Here is an 18687-nt window from a genome sequence, read left to right as displayed (position 1 = left end):
CCTCCATTTCACATCTGAATCAAACATTTATTAAGGTTTTCAACCACGCTGCCTACATTCATTGGCCCGAATTAGCTGATGCTCTTTGTGCTCTTTGACCATGCCCAGGAGTTGTGGAGGTGAACAGCACGAAGTGCTCCATGTCATTTCACGGCGTACCCAATGATGTGCGGCTTAATGGGAGTCCAGGGCAGCGGCACGCTGATGTGCTGCAGTTTCAGCTCCGAGAAATTGGCCTCTTCCAGATCCTTCCATATCTCCCTGGTCAGGCAGCAGCCGTCAAACACGAGTTTCCACGTCGGGTGGCAAACCTGCTGCCAGAACAGCTTCCAGCTGGAAGGGCTCGCGGCCACGTGCTCCAAAAAATAGAAAACGCCTCCCTGGGGGTTGAACACAGCTCAGTGCCATAGGAACACACACTGCCCTCCTCACTGCTCAGTGCCCATCACCCCCAGCTCCCTCAGCCCACTGAATTCTCCATCCCCTCTCTTTGCTTTTCTGATGTTTACTGGAATTGATATCAGCATAGACTCAAAGTGCATATTTCAGAAGCGTGAAGCATGTCCCTGTTTGGTCCCTCCTTCATTGCAGCAATAGTTTGTTGCCTTTTTGTTTGCACTACAGTTGCTAACGTGCTGTTTTGTTTCAGTGCAGACTGAGAGGTCTATGTAAGCCCCAACAAAACTCATTGGATTTTTGCAGCCCAGGGTGTTGGCTTGGAAATAGCATTTTAATGGCTAAAATCCTATTGCAAAACAAAACACAACAACAACAAAAAACCAACAAAATGAAAACATTAACACAGCTTTCCCTTTTTATTTTTATTTTTTGACTGTATGTTTCCATTGCTTTGCACCACCCAGCACTGCAGAGTGCCTCTAACTCTTACCTTACAAACCGGGCCTGGGTTGTAGTCTCAAAAACAAAAACTTTCTTTTTTTTTTTTCTTTTTTCTTTTTTTTCCCTTTTTCTTTTCCTTTTTTCTTTTTTTTTTTTTTTTTTTTGCCTTTTTCCTTTACCTTCTTTTTCCCTTCCTTTTCCCCTTTCCCTTCCTTTTTCCCTTTTCTTCTTTTTCCCTTTTCCTCTCTTTTTTTTTCCCCTTGTGCACTGCCTCTGCAATAGCTGCTTACAGCACTATCCTAAAGCTTCTCCTCCAAGCACTCACCGGTCTGAGCACGCGCTGCACTTCCTTCAGGGTTTTGCTCACACTCTGCACTGAGCAGAGGACCAAAGTGCAGACAACAGCATCCACGGAGCCATTGGGCACCTGGTGCAGGTCCTCCCCGGCCGCCGTGAGGAAGCGCTCGTAGTGGATGTGCTGATTCTTGCTCATGCTCCTGGAAAGGCCCTGCTGGAAGTTGGGGTTCACATCACTGCAGGTGACTTTGCAGCCCGGAGGGTAGAACTGGAAGTTGGCTCCGCATCCTGTGCCGATCTCCAGCAGCTTCAGCTCTCCCGACGGTCCGGTGAAGTCGGGCAGATTTCGGAATAAATCCTGCTTCTGCTTCTTGGTTTTCCCGTTGTGGATGGCAGTCAGCTTCTCTAAGAAGAAAGGGAAAAAGATCTTCTTGCAGAACGGCTCCCATATGCCCAGGAAGGACAGCAGGTAGATGGGCATGGCCAGCAGCGCCAGGCAGGCGCGGAGGAAGAGGATGGTGAGCTCCATCATGGGCAGGGAGTCCAAATGGAGCAAAACTGGCTCTGCTGAGTCTCACAGCCCCGCAGGCTCAGGCAGAGCTGCACCAAAGCGCCCCCAGCTCGCTGCCTTGTGGGCCCAACAGCGGAATTTAAAGTCCTCTCACACACAGGGAAGGGAAAACCAGAACTGCGTAACCAAAGTTACAGCTGCCTCCCAGCTCCGGAGCTGCCAGCAATGTTAAGTAACCCCGGCCAGTTGGGCAGCACAACCTCGTGCTTCAGTGCTGGCAAAGTGTCAGCAAGTGCCCAAATGTGGAGCTTGCAGTTTCAGGTTACATCTCTCAAAGCAGAACAGTGCTGGGTTTGTGAGCACAAGGAAGTCGGCTTCAGTTCTGGGTTTGTTGTGGACGGTTAATTGGGAGTTTGACGAATATTGCAGCTGAGGCACACTTATTTGTCATTTCTTGCCCCATTGCAGATGGGATCAACCCGTCTGCTGCCTGAACTGAGCTCCCACAACAGCAGTTTTCAGTGTTTGGGCACCAAAAATTCTTCATTGCACAAACAGGGGCTGCTTTGCAGGGAATGGTTTTGCTTTTCTTGTTACCTTTGAAGGGAGTCATGGACCAGAGAGGAAACAACTTATTAAGTCATTAATCACTGCACAAAGTGGGCAGCTCGGTTCTATTGACTTTACCAGCTCCAGTCAACAACTAATGATCTATTTCATACTAATTGCAGTCTGTCAAACTTTTCCAGCGTTGCAGTCAGCAGCACCGGGTGCAGTGCGGATTGGCTGCTGGCTTTTAATTGCTTTGGTTCAGGTGACCCAACTGTAGGGAAAGGACTGCAGGTCCCGAATTCCATCCGTTCCATTGCAAACCACCAGAGAGAAGTTTGTTTTTGTGCCGGCAGCCCAGCTGTCCGATGAGTTCCCTCCTCCCTCTAGTGGCAATAAAGCAAAACCCAAATCCAGCACACGGCTCTGTCATCATCAGAGTGCTTTATGAATAACCTCTGTTGTTACACCTTCACACCTCGTGGTATCTGAGCAATGGGAAGTCCTTTGGATGTATGTTCTGTGTAGACTGATTGAGTCAACCAACACCAATTTTCTCCCGAGGTGAGGGGAAGTCCATCCTTCTGGTGCATAGGTTGCGGGTTTGGGTTCCATCTGAGCTGACAGCATTGGCATCATACAGCCGGAGAGAACCGGGGAGAGAACTGCTGCATTTCCCCAGATAAACTGAATTCCCATCAGGGAGGACTTGTGCTGCCACTGGGGAATGAATGGGAAGACAGAAATCAAAATACTTGAACTGATGCTGTATCTACTATGTGTGGGAACATCAACGGTTGGGTGTTACTCTCTGCCATTAGGAAATCATTAGCTCTCTGCACTTGCTTGCATGTATTTCCTGTTCCCTTTCTTCCATCTCTCCCTTCTTATCTCCCTAAAGTGCACAATCCTCCTTTATTTAAGATGTTTTCTCTCTTCTTTCCTGGTTTTTGTGCAACAGCTCTAAGAGCTCTACTCAGAAAGCCAGTCCCACAAAAGGAGAGCATTATTTGCTCTGAATGAGCTGTGGATGCTCCCTCAGGTTCTGCAACTCAACCTCCTTTCCTAGAAGCCACACATGCAAGGTTTGTATTTGCTTTGGGCTTTGTCATCTCTGTGGCTGCCTCCCATTTGGTTTTCACTGAAGGAGGTGGCTGTTATGGGATGACTACAAGTTTATTGGGCCTGCAGATTGTCTTTGGTAGTCGAACAGGACTCGATTCTGCTTGTAGGCTTTGGGGCTGTAGGTTGGTTGCAACCCTAGCCGTGATATACAGGAAAACTTTGTTACAGAAGGAGTCCCATAAGGCCACACGTGGGGTGGGATGAGGAGCTGGGTGCAGCTCTGGAGAAGGGCACAGAGCACCGTCCATATGGAGCTGTGAAGGCAGCGGGTTTGCACCGAGCTCTGCATGCAGCAGGTGTGCACGGAGCCCTGGAGCTGTTTCCTGGTGCCAGATTCCCCCTGAACCGGATGTGTCTGTCCGTCTGGCCGCACTCCAGAATCTGCCTTAAAGCAAAAGAGCTGCAGTCTTACAAAACTGCCTGAAGGGGGCCGGGAAAGCAAACCCTGCCGAGCATCCCTGCTTCCCGCAGCCAACATTGGAGGTGTAACTGTGAACGTCCAAGTCGCTTGGAATGCTTTCCCTGCGGATTAAGGAGCACAACGAGTCTGAAAGCACTCAGGTCTGCTCTGAGCTTGGTCAGGGGAAGCAACCACCCCAACCCTCACGTGTGCTTTGCCTGTCAGCTCTGTGCACTGCTGTCTCATGATGCTCTCTGACAGCAGCACACCCCTCCCCAGAGCTTGCAGGTTTTGGGTATTGGCTCATCTCACTAAGAGGACTCCATGCTTGTGCAACACCAGGATTGCACTCACGGTGCAGTGAATCCTCCTCGACTATTGCAAACTCTTTGGCTGTCTGCATCTAACAAGCTGTCTAACAAGCTGATAGTCATCCCAACTACCAAACTTTGTTCAGCTGCACTGCTCCAAGCAGTGGTCACCACCGTATGCTTTGCAGGGGTATCTCTGTGTCACATTCCTGCCCACAGCTTGGGAACGGAACGTGCGTTTCAGAGGTCACTGCACAAAAAGGGAAGGGAGAAGTGAGGCTGTAGTGATGAAATAAAGAGGATCTTTATCAAGCATGCATTGATTTGCACCAAACAGCCACATGCTGCTTAAAGAGAGAGCACAGTGCCAGGAGGCAACTGCTCAGATTGGGAATTACAGTTATCCTGGTGGTGTTGCATGAGTTTGGGTGGCTTTGTTCTCTCTGAACCCAAAGGAGGGTTTTCTGTCTCTTGCTTGCTTTACTGGCCTGATGACAGGCAAGCAACACCATTCGTGGAGTCGTTATGGTTATCTGCTTCTCAAGGCAGCAGTATTTGGGAATACTTCTGATCTCTGTGTGTTTCTTTTCAGCCTGGTTTGGACCAATGCTCCGGGTAGAGCTGATGGTCGATCAGAGCTGGGCAGACCTGATGGGCAGAGCCAGCAGAAGGATGAGCAGAACACTGCCCAGAACGTGTAACTGCATAGGGGTTGGGCTGAACCTCCTGCCCTGGGTCCAGGGTGGTCTGTAAGAGGCTCTGCTGGGACCCCCTGTGTCAGTCAGGAGCTTCTTTCATTGTTTTCATGATCACTGATCACCCTCTGAAGGCACTGCCCTATGTATTCCTTATAGTGGTGTGCTTAAGGACGTCTCGCACAAAGCGTAATTACAGCCCTGGGGCTGCAGAATGTCCTCAAAGAAAGTATTTCTGGTGGCCCCATGTGTCCCCTGTACTCCCCAGCTCGGGGGCACCGATCCCATCTCCACATCTTGTTTCGGAGCCATTTGTAAACAGCAGATTGTTTTATCCCTCGTTTCCTTGGTTTTATTTCCACTTATTTTGCATCTGTTTAGGAATTCAGACCCTGAGGGAGAACCTCAGCACTGCAAGGAGGTGCTGTTAGAACCAAAACTGTCTCGAAATCGGCAGCTCTGCGCAAACACAGATTGGATGTGTGTGTTGTGATGCGTTGTGGATGGGGAGATGGACATTTATGAGGCTGTGCCTGCCCTGGTGTCACACTGGAGCAGTTCCATAAAAGCCAGCAATGTAAAGTGAGGGCAGATTCAGCTCCTGTGTGGTAACCAAAGTGAGATGAATGCGTCCTGTTGCTTTGTCAGCTCAGCACACCGCTCCTGGAGCGCTGCTCAGAGGGCAGAGATTTACAGTTTTATGGAGAGGACACTTCCACAAGGTGGATTTCTCCTAAAGCAGCAGCCCGACCCCACGCTTCAGACTGTGCTTTTTGCAACGCAGACGCACTCCTATGGAGAACAAGAACGACGCAGTGATAAAAATTGGTCCTAAAATTCCATTCATAGGTACCCACAGTTGTTGGTCACCGGACTGATCCTTCCCTTGGCCACTGCTTGGTGGTTGTACTGGGAGGCCACGCGCTGGGAGCAGCGAGCTGGCCACTGAAGCAAGCAGCATCAACATGCAGTACATCACAGTGCAAATAGAGGGGGTTTTCGGTGGAAACTCCATCTTCCCCTGGGTCAGCTAATAGAGACTGGGAAGAGTAAATGGAATTTTAGGTGCCACATTCTGCACACGGCTCTCTGCAGGTCTTGTGTCTCCAAATTCATCTGTCTTCCAATAGTTTGACTGATCGAAGATATTTCTCCCCTAGAGTTGTGCTCTGATTACACCAACACGTTTCTTCCTAAAGTGACAGTGAGCAAATCCACTCCTGTGCTGAGGGTGTGTTGCAGCAACACAGAGGAGCAGAGGTGTCCAGCCCTCAACCAGCATCAACAGCTTCAGCTTTGCCTCTGCTTCCATTGCCTTTCCTCATTCCTCTTTTTGTTTTCCTCCAAACAGTAAATTTCGCTCTTTCTGCCACTTCAGAGCTCTCTTCATGTCCCAGCTCTGCTCAGTGAGACGCAGTGCTGCCCATAGCAGCAGTCCCTTCTTAACCCAATGGATCCCAAACAACTCCAGCCATGGAGCCAGCTTCCATTCGTGCACCTCCAAGCAGCTGATGCCTGTGCAGGTCCAGGGCTGAGGTCACGGAGCAGTTCTTGTTGACACACCAGTGTTGGGCACGGCTGCTTGAGATCCTCAAGATTTGCCTTATCAAGAACACGAGAAGGTGTTGGTTGGTTGGTTGGTTGGATGGATGGATGGTGCAAAGTTTTCCTCTTCCTCTCGTTGCCACTTTCACCCATTGAACCAAAGCACATCCTGAGTTGGGAGGGACCCCCACGGGCCATGCCGCACATGGCATTCTTTGTTGGTGGACTTTTTGCACTTATTTCTGAGTAGTTCCGCACGGAGGGCGGGTCAGCTCGAAGCAGAACATTGGACTGAACAAAGCCCAGCTGCAGCAGGAACAGCGGCCGCGTTCCATTCGTCCCCAGCGGCGTTCGGGGCCGGTTGGGTTCTCGCACATTTGGGGTTATTTTCCACCGGAACAGCGACGACGCCGAGCGACTCCGACAGTCCCAGCGCGGGGAGCGATGCCGAGCGCCGTTCCTTGGCCGAAAGGGAGGCCGGCTTCCAAACTCCGCGCACCAACCGCGCTCTTCCAGCACCGCACCCCGCGGTAAGCACCTCCCGGTCCCCCCCCGGAGCCTCCTCCCTGCAGCGCGGAGCCTGGAAGAGGAGGAGGAGGAAGAGGAGAAGGAGGCGGAGGTGGGGGGGGGGGGGGAAAGCTCGGAAGCTCCCGGGCGGACTCCGGGATTTTTGCCACGCTCCCTCCACGGCCGTCGCCGCCGCAAAGAGCCGAACGCGCATCGCGGGGGGGGGGGGGGGGGCAGCGCACCAAGATGGCGACAACCGCAGTTCCTCCTGCAGCTCCCCCACCTCCGCAGTCCAGCAACGCCTTGCGGGAGACGTGCTAGCGCGGCGGCCGCAGTAAGTGACAGCCCGGGGCGGGGGGAGGTGAGGGGGGGGGGGGTACGGAGAGCATCGCCTGTATTTTATTTTATTTATTTTATTTTATTTTATTTTGTTGTTAATGATGATGATTTCGTACCTCTCGGTGCCCCACCGCCAGCACGCTCTCTACCTGCCGTCCCCCTCCCCCCAACACACGCACGCATGCTGGGTGGGGGCTTTGCCGCAGAGTGATTTTCCAGCTGCTCCCCCCGCTTGCTTGTGGGGCGATCCCTCAGGAGGGGGGTCCTGGGGGTCGCCCCCTCCCCGTCCCCTTCCCTCCATCTCCCCCTGTTCGTATGGGGGAAGTGCCCGAGGGGCGGGGGGTTCCCCGCTGCAGCCGTCGCTGTGCCCCCGCGGGTGCCCGTTGGCAGCGGGGGGGACTGCGGGATGCCCCGATCCCTGCCGTGCCCACCCAGCACCGCGCCCGGAGCTTTCCCCTACCCCAGGACAGCTGCTGTCCCATCCTCTCCCAGCTTTGGCCTATGGGGAGGGGGCACCGCCACTGCCCTCCCCCCCCTCAGCCTCGGTCCCGGCCTTTGGGAGGGGGCGGCCTCAGCCCGGAGCGGTGGGAACCCCCTTATGGCCTCCCTCCTCCATCCCTCTGTTTGGGGCCCTTCTCCCAGGCCCCAAATTCTGGGCCGTGCTCTTTGTCTGCATTGTGGGGAGGGAGAGACTGAGGATAATTGGAGTTGTTCTCAGGATCCCTTCCCCCTCAGCCCTAGCTGCAGAGCTGTACATCCCTCCTCCACCCTCCCTGTTCTCCTCTTGTTCAGCATCCCGAGGCTCCCGCTGCCAGGGGAGGGGGAGAAGTTGGAGGATGGAGTTTTGTGGGGAGATGCATGGGGTGGCTTTGAGGTTCCAGCCTGACCTAAATGTTGGCATTGTGCTTCATGTGCTTCATGCTCTTACTTTCTTCCACCATACAGATTTGGGGCAGACTTATTTTTTCTTCCCAATGAAAGCTAACTGCACATTCTCAAGCTTTTTTCTATGAAAAATCTGGGTGTCTTCTTCCCCTCCCCACCCCCTTCTTTTTCTGGTGCAAATTCTGCCCAGCTGATGTGGGGGTGGGGAAGCTGGAAGGGATGTTCCATGGCTGCAGATGATCTGAGGTGAAGCCTAAAAGTCTGATGGAAGGGAAGTGTGTGCCAGGGGAGACACAGGGGGGCTGTAAGGGGCTGGGGCTTAATTTTGGAGAGAGATCCCAGCTGTGGTAGGTTAACTCACTGCTTGCTTTCTATGTGTGCTGTGTTGCAGGTGATTGGCATGCGATCGTTTATGAGTTTCACTGATGGGGTCTCATTAAGGGGTGCTGGTTGTATTTCTGCTGTGTGTTGGTGTGTAATCTGGTCTTTGTAACACTGCAGCATTCCACCCCCAACGGGAACCCATGACCTGTATGTCCTCATTTCACACTGGGAAGGATTAAATTAGTAGGAGCGAGGGTGTTCTAGGAGCCTGATTGCCCCCTCCTAGTTGTATCTTTAGCAGCAAAAAGGGAGGAAGCGTTCCATCAATTGTTTTCTTGCTGTTGCTGGCTGACAGTCCGTTTCAGTACTGCTTCGGAGGGAGGGAGACCGCCGATATCCTTGCGTAGGACTGCTTATTTATCCGTGCCACATGACGGATGCTCGTCTGAAAAGAGATCGAGATCCAGGAGGGGCGATGTGCAGGACGGTGCCCGCCGGGTTTCGCTGCCCCGTCCCGCCGTGGTGCTGAACAGACAGCTCCCGGCGATGGGCTCGGCTACGGGCGCGGCTCCCGGCACGGCGTCCAGCGAGGCGGGGCAGTGCCGAGGGAACGACCGGTGGCTGTCGCGGGGGTACTTACGTAAAGTTCCTGAGGCTGCTAAGGGTGTGCAAACGTCCTCCGGTAGGAAGTGACACGAGAGCAGTGAATGGCATGGAGCTGTGTCAGGGGAGGGTGTTAGAAAAGGTTCTTTGCCAGATTGTGGTGGGCATGGCCTCAAACTGCCAAAGCTTAAGGAGAGTTTGGACTGCGCCCTCAAACATCAGGCTTAGATTTTTGAGTGGTCCTGCGTGGAGCCTGGGGTTCGACTTGATGATCCCTGTGGGTCCCTTCCAACATGGGGCATTCTGTGGTTCCATGATAATGTATTTTAGAGTAATAGACAAGTTGTTAGCACTCATAGGAGCACTTTGTAAAGGCAGTTATCATACAAGCAAAACATGAGGCCTGTCAGAGCTCAGCTAGGTGTAGTTTCCGCCAGCTGTGTGTTTAGATAGTCCACGTACTTAGCTTGTGTGATGTTTAAATAAAATGATTGGCAGTGTGACTGAAGGGCTACTTGATCCTTTCTTTCATTACAACGCTTCTACAGTGTCATTGTATTTACATTAGTCAAATACATGTACTAATGTACATTGTATGTACATTAGTCACTTCATGCTGAGTGCTAGGGCCTGCATCTGTTACAAATAATTTAACTGGTTATATAAGCTCATATGTATGGCTTATATCCAGATCACGGTACAGATAATATAACTTGCTCCAGTGAGCAATACTAATTATTTGACTACTTTGTGAACAGAGTTGTAATGCTAGGTTTATAAATAAACAAAAGAAGGAAGAGTGGTTGCATGTTGCAAGAAATTGAGCATGAGCATGTTTTCTTATATGCAGTTAAAAGGAGATGAAATAAAATAGAAACAATGTCAGTATTGAATGAAAGTGAAGTAGCTCAACTATCTGAAATATGGTATCACCTTTCTTCTGTTGGTTATTATGTTAGTATTCACTTGTGGGTTTGTTTAATTGGTTTGGTTAGCGTGCATTAAAATGAACAGATATGGCCTAATATCTTTGTTGTTACTGAATATTTTTCAATGACTCGAGAAGCAATTGGCTCCATCAGCCATATGTGACTCCTGGGGCATGCAGTGTTCATGTGGTCACAGGATTTCCATTCACTATTGATCGCCTTCCAACTGAAGCGGCTGCAGCTGTCATTGAAATAAACAAATACACAGAGATCGATAATTCATCGTTGTGCTTGGAGAAATGGTTTGGATTAAAGATGATGTGGTAAAATAACAGAACAGAAGCTTCAGCATTGAGAATAAGCATGGGAAAAATAGTTTAAGAAACCACAGAGAGGAAATTGCATGGTGTGGCTCATGTTGCTGGTAGTGCCACTGAGAGCTCGTCCTCGTTTGGTGACTGGTTTGTATCCCGTGTGGTTCAGTGACTAAATGATCTGCTTCATCGCTTGCTTGGACTGTGCTGGTGATCTCGGTCCAGCTGATCATAGAAAGATGAATGTGCTGCAGAAAAAAAAAAGTGTTAATTGTCTTTGATGGCAGTTACACCAAAGAATGGTCAGAAAGTCCATTCCTTGGGCTCTCTGCTTAGGCCTTGTTATTCTCGTTCAGTGCACAGTGGACATCGCAGCTTTAGTGATTTAAGTGCAGCTTATGTGGTGCGTGGGCCCTTCAGTGTGAGGGAAATTCACCTGGGTGGGAAATGCTGTAGAGCTGTAAGGCTGAGCAGCACACGCGCTGTGCCAATGACGTTCTGGCCGTAGCAGGAGGTGAACTTTGCATTGTCTTCCTAGCGGGATGGCCGTGTTATCAGAGCCAGGAACAGCTGATGGCTGTAGCAAGTGATAATAAGGAACTGCCAAACCTGCATGGGTTGTATTCCAGAACGCCGTAGAAATTTTGTGATCTATGCTGTGTAAGGGCAGAAGACTGGACAAGGGTTTGTTTATTCTCCTTCCTTCCGTGTTTGCCCATGTTTGCACTATTTTTAATTGTACTCTTCGAGCTCTCCGCAGCCCTAAATGGATTCTTCCAAAATTGTTGTAAAAAACAAGTTGCCTTTCTGCTGTTTTATGGGTCACTTATAGGCTGGATGGATTGTGAGAGGAATCAGATTTTGCTCTTCTGAGCAGCTGAGTCTTCACAATTACACATGGCTATTTTGAACAATTCTCTCTTCAGATTGGGCTTTTGAAAGGGGAAGCCAAAGTGCTGTGTGTGAGCTGGCATAGCTTGTCCTGATCCCCAGATTCCTCAGTGAGGTTAGTGATAAATGCAAGTCAGCTTTGAGTAATGTCTAACAGAACTGGTTCTGCTATTTTTAGTTCTCGTAACTCACCAGGAAACAATAAAGAAGTCATAACCCTCCTGATAGGCACCGAAAAGCCCGCAGTACTAGATCTATTTTTTCAGTAGTGCTTCTTTAAATGCTAGGACCAGCATTTCTTCAGACATTTTTTTCTGTAGCGTTTGGTGCTGCTGCACTTCTCTCCCCTCCCTCTGTTTCCGTTCCTTTTTGACCTCTAGATGTGTTTCATTCAGCTTCGGTTCAGTCGCTGTTTTAAGAGCATCACCTCTCTCCTGCCCTGTCTGGAGTCCTCCCTCGAGCACAGCTTGGAATCGAGCACATGGGAAACCCCTGCAACGTTCAACGTAGGGTGGGGAAAGCCACCAGCAGCACAGTGATAAATACTGCTCGATAGTGAAAGCATTCCTTTTTTCCTTCCACCTTACAGCATCAAGCATCACATGATGCCTTTCCAAGGGAGAGGCTTCCTCCCGCATCGCAGCCGGTTGTGCTGCCTTTCATTGATAAAATTGGCCTGCTCCAGGCTCTCGGAATCCACTGCAGATAGAAGAGATCTGCGAGTCCCTTGGAAGGCTGTTTGCAGCCATGCATTTTTCTCATGCATATATGTTTTGATTTGGGGTATTTTAGGCCCTCGTGCAGAAGAATTTCAGAGGGCTTTGCATCAGCACGGTGCTTTCCTTTCTGCCCCAGCACTGCGTGTTCAGTTCCAATCCACGTGCGTCTATGTGGGTTACATAAAACCTCCTGTGGAAGGACTTGCTCTCTGGGGGAATGAAAGTCGGACTGCAAATGACTGAATCTTGCAAATTAATAAGTGAAGAAATGTATTAAAGCGAAGATACTGCCTCAAAAGTGTTTTTTTAATTTCTTTTGACAATTAGCTTGAATAATTTATTAGGGTATTTCATAATGGACCAGTAAACGGACTGCTGGGAACATTTATAAAAAATAATTGTCTTCGTAATTGGGCACCACAGTGCAGCATTTTCTTTGCTGGTGTAAAATCTTTGGTCTATGAAGCACGTGCTGTTCTGAGCACTGAGCTCCAGGTGCACGGGGCGAATTTTGGGATGTGCAGTGATGCGATTCCGTTCCCAAAGCAGTCACCCAGCACTCAGTGCAGCACTCATCTCTGTGTCACAGTTTCCCATGGGTTGGGTGTTCCAAGTGCTTCTCCTGTTGGATGTTGAAGAATCGATGGGAAGAATGTGTTTTGCCAAAACAAACTCTGCTGAGCTGGTGGCACGGCTGTGTACTTTGAGTATATGATGGTGAGCGTGGAAAATGTGGTGGGAATGAGTAGCTAGAGGCATCTCAATTTATCGATCTGTGTGATTTTTGTAACAACATTGAGTCCCTGAAGGACCCTGGTGGTTCTGTCGCTGTGCGCTGAGTAAAGGCAAGGATCAGATGTTGGCTGTGGGAGATGCAGAGCTTGACTCGTCATTGTGAGGATATAAAACACGATGCCATCAACTTTGAAAAAGGGCATTTGGGTCTGATTTAAGGAACTGAATGTGCGTTCCATTCCCATCCTTTCAGTTTACATCCCAGTTTTCTCCGTTCTCTTAGCATGGGGTGATTTCCTGGGGAAACAAATGAAATCAGGGTAGGCAGAACTTCCCAAGGAATGGGAATGCTGAATTGCTGGTGTGTAGTGATATCGAGGAACGGATCCCAACAACAAAGCAACAAAGGCAGCCACAGCAGAAGAGACTGCAGCCACCCAGAATGAGTACAAACAGCACGAAGCGAACTTGTAGCCGAGTTTATCTGAATAACATCAGAGTGTCTCGTGATTTATTAATGGGCAGAACCCCTTCCAAGGACGGGAAGTATTTGCAGCAGTCCCCTGGGGATGGGGAGAGTTGTGATGTTTTTGGCCAAGATGTGAAGCAACGTCGGATCTGAGAGACTTTGGGGTTTGCCTTACGGGAAGGGGAGTTTTCCATGTCAAATATGGAGGGACTCAAGAAGTGAGAGACCTTTACAGTCACTCTCATCTTATAGGAGGAGTCTGCTTTGGTATACCAGTTTTTTTTTTTGTGTCATTATTTTTAACTTTAAATGACCACTTATGGTATTATCATATTATTTGCTTGCTTCCATTCACTGGTTGTGTCACTGCACATACAGATCAGGAATTCATTTGTGCCTTCTTTTTTTTTTTTTTTTTTTTTTCCCCAATTTTTTATGCTCCTGTGTCCCTGAGCTACTTTGGTTTCTAAATTCAGGCTTTGCATATTTATCTGTGCCATTCAATTAGACCACATCCCCAATGCTGCTGTATAGTTTCACAGTATGTGGAAAATTTGGTAATTAAATGCATGCAAATGCTGCGAGAATAGAATAAATTAATTTTTTTCCTTAATATCAGTAGGATATTTTGTGATGCTTCTAGTGGTAACATAACCAAGATGCTGGCATTTCTTCCTTCTTCTTGCCTTGCTTTTATTGCATTTACTCCAGAACTATCTGGTCAAATTTAAATGGAAAGAACCCCAGCCCCAGCTGCACTGTGAGTTTCCATGAGGAGTAAGATCTGTACTTCAGTTTTTTGGATCTACAAATAAACTCCAGTTGGAAACGCTGCTTGTTCAAATTCTGTATGTGTGGGGCAGCTTTAGATTGGCATGCAACGTACAAAAAAACGTGCAAATGGTGTTGTCATGGCTGGAGTGAAGCTGTTGCAAGGAATAACCTGCAATCGCATGCAGGGACCCTTTGCAGTAGTGGTTCTAGTTATTGGCAATACCCCAGGTGCTTTATTAAAGGTTGGGTGGGATCTCCAGGTGTTTTAACAAAGAGAACTTTAATATTTCAAAGCTGTGTTTATTTGTGAAGCCTGTTGAGGTTTCTAGCAAGCTGCGATTCTCAGTTTTGGGGTATGTGTGCCCATTGCTGAGGCTGGGCAGTGTGTCCCAGCCCATCCACAGGGACAATGGCATGGCTCCATGTTAGTGCTCTCTGCATTCCCCCTTTAATTCAGGATGCTCTTTCAAACCAGGACGTGAAGAGGCCATTGGTGACCAACTTTGTGCTGAAATAGCTGAATTTTAATGGTTCGATTCTACAGTGCAGTTTTCGTGGAATCTGAAAGTCATTTTTCTATCAGAGGTGCAGGAGCTTTTGATACATGTTTTGATGCAATGTGTTTGTTAGAATAAAAGGCCATGTTACTGGTGGTCTTTTCTCCTTTGTTAGGAGCCCTAATCCCACACAGTGTTTGGGCTCTTTCTGTGCCATGTGCTGGTGTTTTGTTGCTACTCTACAGCCCCTGGCTGCTTTGTATGTGGGTTCCTCCCCGAAGGCAGCAGCCCGGTGTTCCTGCAGCACTGCAGTGTGTTGCATCAGTGCAGACTCGCAGTGATTCCTCGGCTCTCTTGGCCTCTTCCTATTGTGCGAAGAGCCCAAAGTGGGAGCACCGTCAGAATTGCAATGTGTTCTCCTTGCTGGGTCTCCAGCAAAAGCTTGGCAAAAGGTGCAGAGCTGCAGAGGGTTTGTAGGCGGGCTGGATTCAGATGAACGTCCCAGCAGCTTTTCTCTCTTGCAGGAGGAGAAAGCAAGGTGCTCTCTGTAGGGACAGTGTGAAGCCCTGTGCAATGTCCGTTTTACAGGCTGGAAGCTCTGTGAGCCCATCCTCAGCTTCTGCCTTCCCTTCCCTTTGTGCTCTGTGCCATGGAGAAGAACTCACTTCTGTTGCATCTGAAAGAGGACTCTGTATTTAACCCACATAGTATGGAAGTTTAGTTTTCAACAATGAATACTGTACCTGACGAAATTCATAGAAAACCTGAAAAGTTATATGCAAATAGATATGCAAAGTAGATTTTCTATTTTCTGAATATTTATTCTATATGAGTGCTGCCCAAGGTCCTGAAGCTGCATAACGGGAGCCCCCTGGCTCATCTATCCCAATAACTTCAGGAGGGAAATCTTCCAGAAAACCTCTCCTAATCTGTGATAACGTGTGATGGGGCAGGAAGGGCCATTTTTGTCAAAGCCCTGGAGTTGTAGTTTTGGTTAAAAGAGCCTCAGTTCTGTGCCTGTTGGCCTGACCCCAAGGTGTTCCTCTTGGTGTGCTGGGAGGAGTGCTTTGCTGAAGACCTTGTTAGCAGGAAGGTGGTAATGCCTGGCCCCTTCCAACATGATGGAGCACCTCATCATGACCCTGGAACAGAGCCGAGTTGGATTTTATGTCTAATAATCTGTTTGCTAGAGAGCATTGGCTAGTAATGAGAGAGAGCAACAGCCCCAGCTCTGAGAGCACCCTGTAGGTTGCATGGGGATGGAAACCCAGCAGTGCTTGCTGAGCACCTGCAGACCTTTGGGTCCTTGCTGTTTGTTGTCCTGTTTTTGCCACTGCTGACTGTTCTGCCTGTGCTCTTTGTCCCATGCAGAGCTGACCTGTCCGGGCTGCAACATCACTAAAGAAGCTGCTGCAGGATGAAAAGATGGCAGCACGGCTGCTCGCACCACCAGGCCCTGATAGTTTTAAACCTTTCACTCCGGAGTCTCTGGCTAACATTGAGAAACGCATTGCAGAAGAAAAAAAGAAGAAGCGTCCGAAGCAAGACAGCAGCCATCGCGACGACGATGAAGACAGCAAACCAAAACCAAACAGTGACCTTGAGGCGGGGAAGAATTTGCCTTTCATCTATGGGGACATCCCTAAAGGCCTGGTTGCTGTACCACTGGAGGACTTTGACCCTTATTATATGACCCAGAAAGTGAGTCTGCAAGAAAGAAGTCACTAAACCGCCTTTCTCGTAGGAGGTTGCAGGTTTGGGTATGGTTTAAATAGAAGACAAAGAATGGAGTCTTTGGATGGGGATTTTTTGTTATTGTTATCTGTCCTTTTCTTTTCTTGAATGTTAACAGTATTTCTCTTGTGCTTCATGCACCTTTGGAGCACTGACTGCGTCCAGCTAAGATAGAGATGATCAGTCTGTAAGCACCTGCTTGGATAGAAACAGCAGAACAAGGTCTGGAAACTAAAAATAGACAAAGTTGTGCTAATGTGCCAGTTTTAACCATGAGGGCAATGAGAAGAATATAACTGAGGGGGAATGGTAAACGTTTCAAGTGCAGAAATCGTTTTGAAGTTGATCATAACGAAACTGTGGTATATCAAATTGTGACCAAAAAAGAAAAAAAAAAAAAAAAAAGTGAGATAACTTGTTTAAATTGCTTTCATTCTCAGAATTTTTACATTTTTTTTAATCGTCTGTGGAATTAAGTTGATATATGGCAGGAGACATTTGGACATTTGGTGGTGCTGAAATGTCTTAAGAAATGAAGTGGTGTCATTGAGGGAAGTGGTGAGTAAGCAAAAGCTGCTGGAAACGAAGGGGGGAATTTCCTGGTGAAGAAAGAGTGAAGGTTGGGTGACAAAACTGAGCTTCTTCTCTGCTCTTTAATTGCATTGCTTTCTTTGATAGAGATTTAGTTTGAATAAGCTGAGATAATATCGTGAAAGAAAAATGGCGTGCATGACAACAACCATGAGTCTGCTTTGTGGTTTTGCAAAACTTGGATAGTATGGCTGTCATAAAATCAGTAAGCTGGCAAGGGTAGCAAAATGTGTCATGACTTTGTGTTGGAGCAGACACTTCTTGACACACTTGAAGGCGGTCCTGCGACTCACAGGGCAACGTTCGAATGAAGTCAGCTGAATTTGGCTGCTGAAGTTTAGAGTAATTAATTCTCCTCTAGGTTTGCACTTTAGTGCTCATTTGTTTTGTTAGCGGTGCTGAGAGAACAGGTACCAAAGATGGATGGTTTAAAAATGAATTATATTGGTGTTCAGATGGATGTTTGAGTTGAGGAGATGAATTGACAACTGGTGTTGTTGGTACGAAGGAAGCTTATGCTATCCCTCAGAAATATTTTCTCTTTATTAAGCAAATATTTTCTCATTATTAAACAAATCTGTTGTTGCCTGGCTTTGGTGTGGGCAGGCTGTGAAACACACGGAGCTGAGAGTGGTTCCCAGGATCTCCGGCTGTGGCTGGCCACTTGCACCCCGCCACGTTGGGAACTGGGAAATGTCACTGCAAATCCAACAAGGAATGGTTTGTAGATGTGCGTTGGAGGATCAGGCGGTATTTCTTCTAGCTAGAACAGGAAAGCATTGCTCAATGGGTAGTACGTAACGCCTGGAGCATTGGGCAAAGGCTTGGTTGTCTTTGGTTCCACCAGAAGTAGGAGATGGGTTGAGCGCCGTTGGCCCGCGTGCTTTCTTGGTCATCAGATTTGCCTCCCAACACAGTGCTCTTGATAAATCTCCCGGTTTTAGGAAAACTAAGGCAGATTCCCAATTCCAGAGACATCTGCCGTGCCTCCAGAAGAGCCATGCCTTTCTGCATGGAGATGCTCACAAGGTTTCTGCTCGCCGCGGAGCTGCTGCAGATGGAGGGAAGGTTCTGGAGGATGGAGCAACCCACCTCCTCCTTGCTGCTCTGCAAAAAAGAGCCTCGCTCGCCCCGCAAACACCAGATTAACATTTTGCTGGCTTTCTTGCTTTTGCATCCGCTTCAGGATGGCAAGAACTTGGGTACGTGTTCCTTCTTTGCTGCTTCAAATAGTCGGTGACTTCCCACAAGGAATTTTTTAGGGCCATTAAAAAAGGCCCTTCTCTGAATCATCAGGAATTGTGAATCTGCCTGAATCATGGGAAGTTTTCCAAGAGATTTTTTTTTCCTCCTCTCTAGCATTTGCCAGAAAGGTTTGCATCATAGCTCTTTTCTATGCATACATAGGAACAAATGAGCTGGTTACTTTTCCTTGCAGTAGGACATGGTGATCTTGGTTTAGCTAAAGAAACTGAAGCTGCATTTTAACTGGCAAGCTGAACTTCCCAGTGTTTTTGTCTGACTGCTTTGTTTTCCTCTGCTCAGTTTCTTTGCTTTGCAAAGTGGGAGCAGTGACTCCTGGTAGGATCAGGAAAATCCATCTGCTCACAGGTATCCATTTATGGAGCTAAGTGGCTCCTCTTTGTCTTTATATAACTGCCAGAGAGAAATTCTTCCATGGGCCTTTGTTTTGCCAAATAATAATCACCTTCCAATTCCTGGTGTGAAGCACGTGGTAGAAGCATGACTTGCCCATGATATCTGGTGTGGACATTTGGAAAAATTTCAGTTAAAAAGCAAAAACTCACACATGAACTTCCTTGTTTAAATGTACAAACGGAATTCAGAGAACACACCAATGTGAGCATCCATGGCAATGAAAGCAAACCAGCTGATTGCCATGAAGAGCTGAGGTGGAGTTTGTGCATTTTCCTATTGCCAACTCAGTTCAAACACCTTCTGCCCTAGCAAGTCTTGGGCATTTCTTGTGAGGGGTTTGGGCGCCCTTGGATGAAAATATTTGTAAAAGTACCTGTGATCTCCTGCAGTGGGAAGAAGAACTTGTCACTTAATTGCATCGTCATTCTTGTACTCTTGAACCAC

At 48.3% G+C, this 18687-nt stretch overlaps 2 protein-coding genes across 2 annotated transcripts in view; one reads left to right on the top strand and one right to left on the bottom strand.

Annotated features, from left to right (window-relative positions):
- Positions 1-6: 6 nt before the first annotated feature.
- On the bottom strand, positions 7-1913 carry TMT1A (thiol methyltransferase 1A). The gene is made up of 2 exons (XM_010720528.4): positions 1166-1913; positions 7-380 (listed from the first exon to the last, which is right to left on the bottom strand). The coding sequence occupies exons 1-2, from the start codon at positions 1667-1669 to the stop codon at positions 144-146; spliced, it is 741 nt and encodes a 246-aa protein (XP_010718830.1). The 5' UTR covers positions 1670-1913; the 3' UTR covers positions 7-143.
- A 5088-nt stretch (positions 1914-7001) lies between these two features.
- SCN8A (sodium voltage-gated channel alpha subunit 8) overlaps positions 7002-18687 on the top strand; it is a 51721-nt gene continuing 40035 nt past the window's right edge. The window contains exons 1-2 of the mRNA XM_085212103.1: positions 7002-7114; positions 15631-15960. Of these exons, the coding sequence (XP_085068229.1) occupies positions 15685-15960 (276 nt within the window). The 5' untranslated portion in view covers positions 7002-7114; positions 15631-15684. The remainder of the gene's footprint in view (positions 7115-15630; positions 15961-18687) is intronic.

This window comes from Meleagris gallopavo, chromosome 31 (assembly GCF_905368555.1).
Source record: "Meleagris gallopavo chromosome 31, MGAL_WU_HG_1.1, whole genome shotgun sequence".
In the NCBI taxonomy this organism is placed as follows: domain Eukaryota; kingdom Metazoa; phylum Chordata; class Aves; order Galliformes; family Phasianidae; genus Meleagris; species Meleagris gallopavo.
The sequence above is the reverse complement of the archived record's forward strand: the minus strand, read 5'-3'. Positions and strand labels throughout refer to the sequence as shown.

Coding starts and splice junctions, on each gene's coding strand:
- TMT1A (XM_010720528.4), bottom strand. CDS start 1,669: ATGATGGAGCTCACCATCCTCTTCCTCCGCGCCTGCCTGGCGCTGCTG. Junction 381..1,165: donor TGCAGCGCGTGCTCAGACCG/GTGAGTGCTTGG, acceptor TTCAACCCCCAG/GGAGGCGTTTTCTATTTTTT.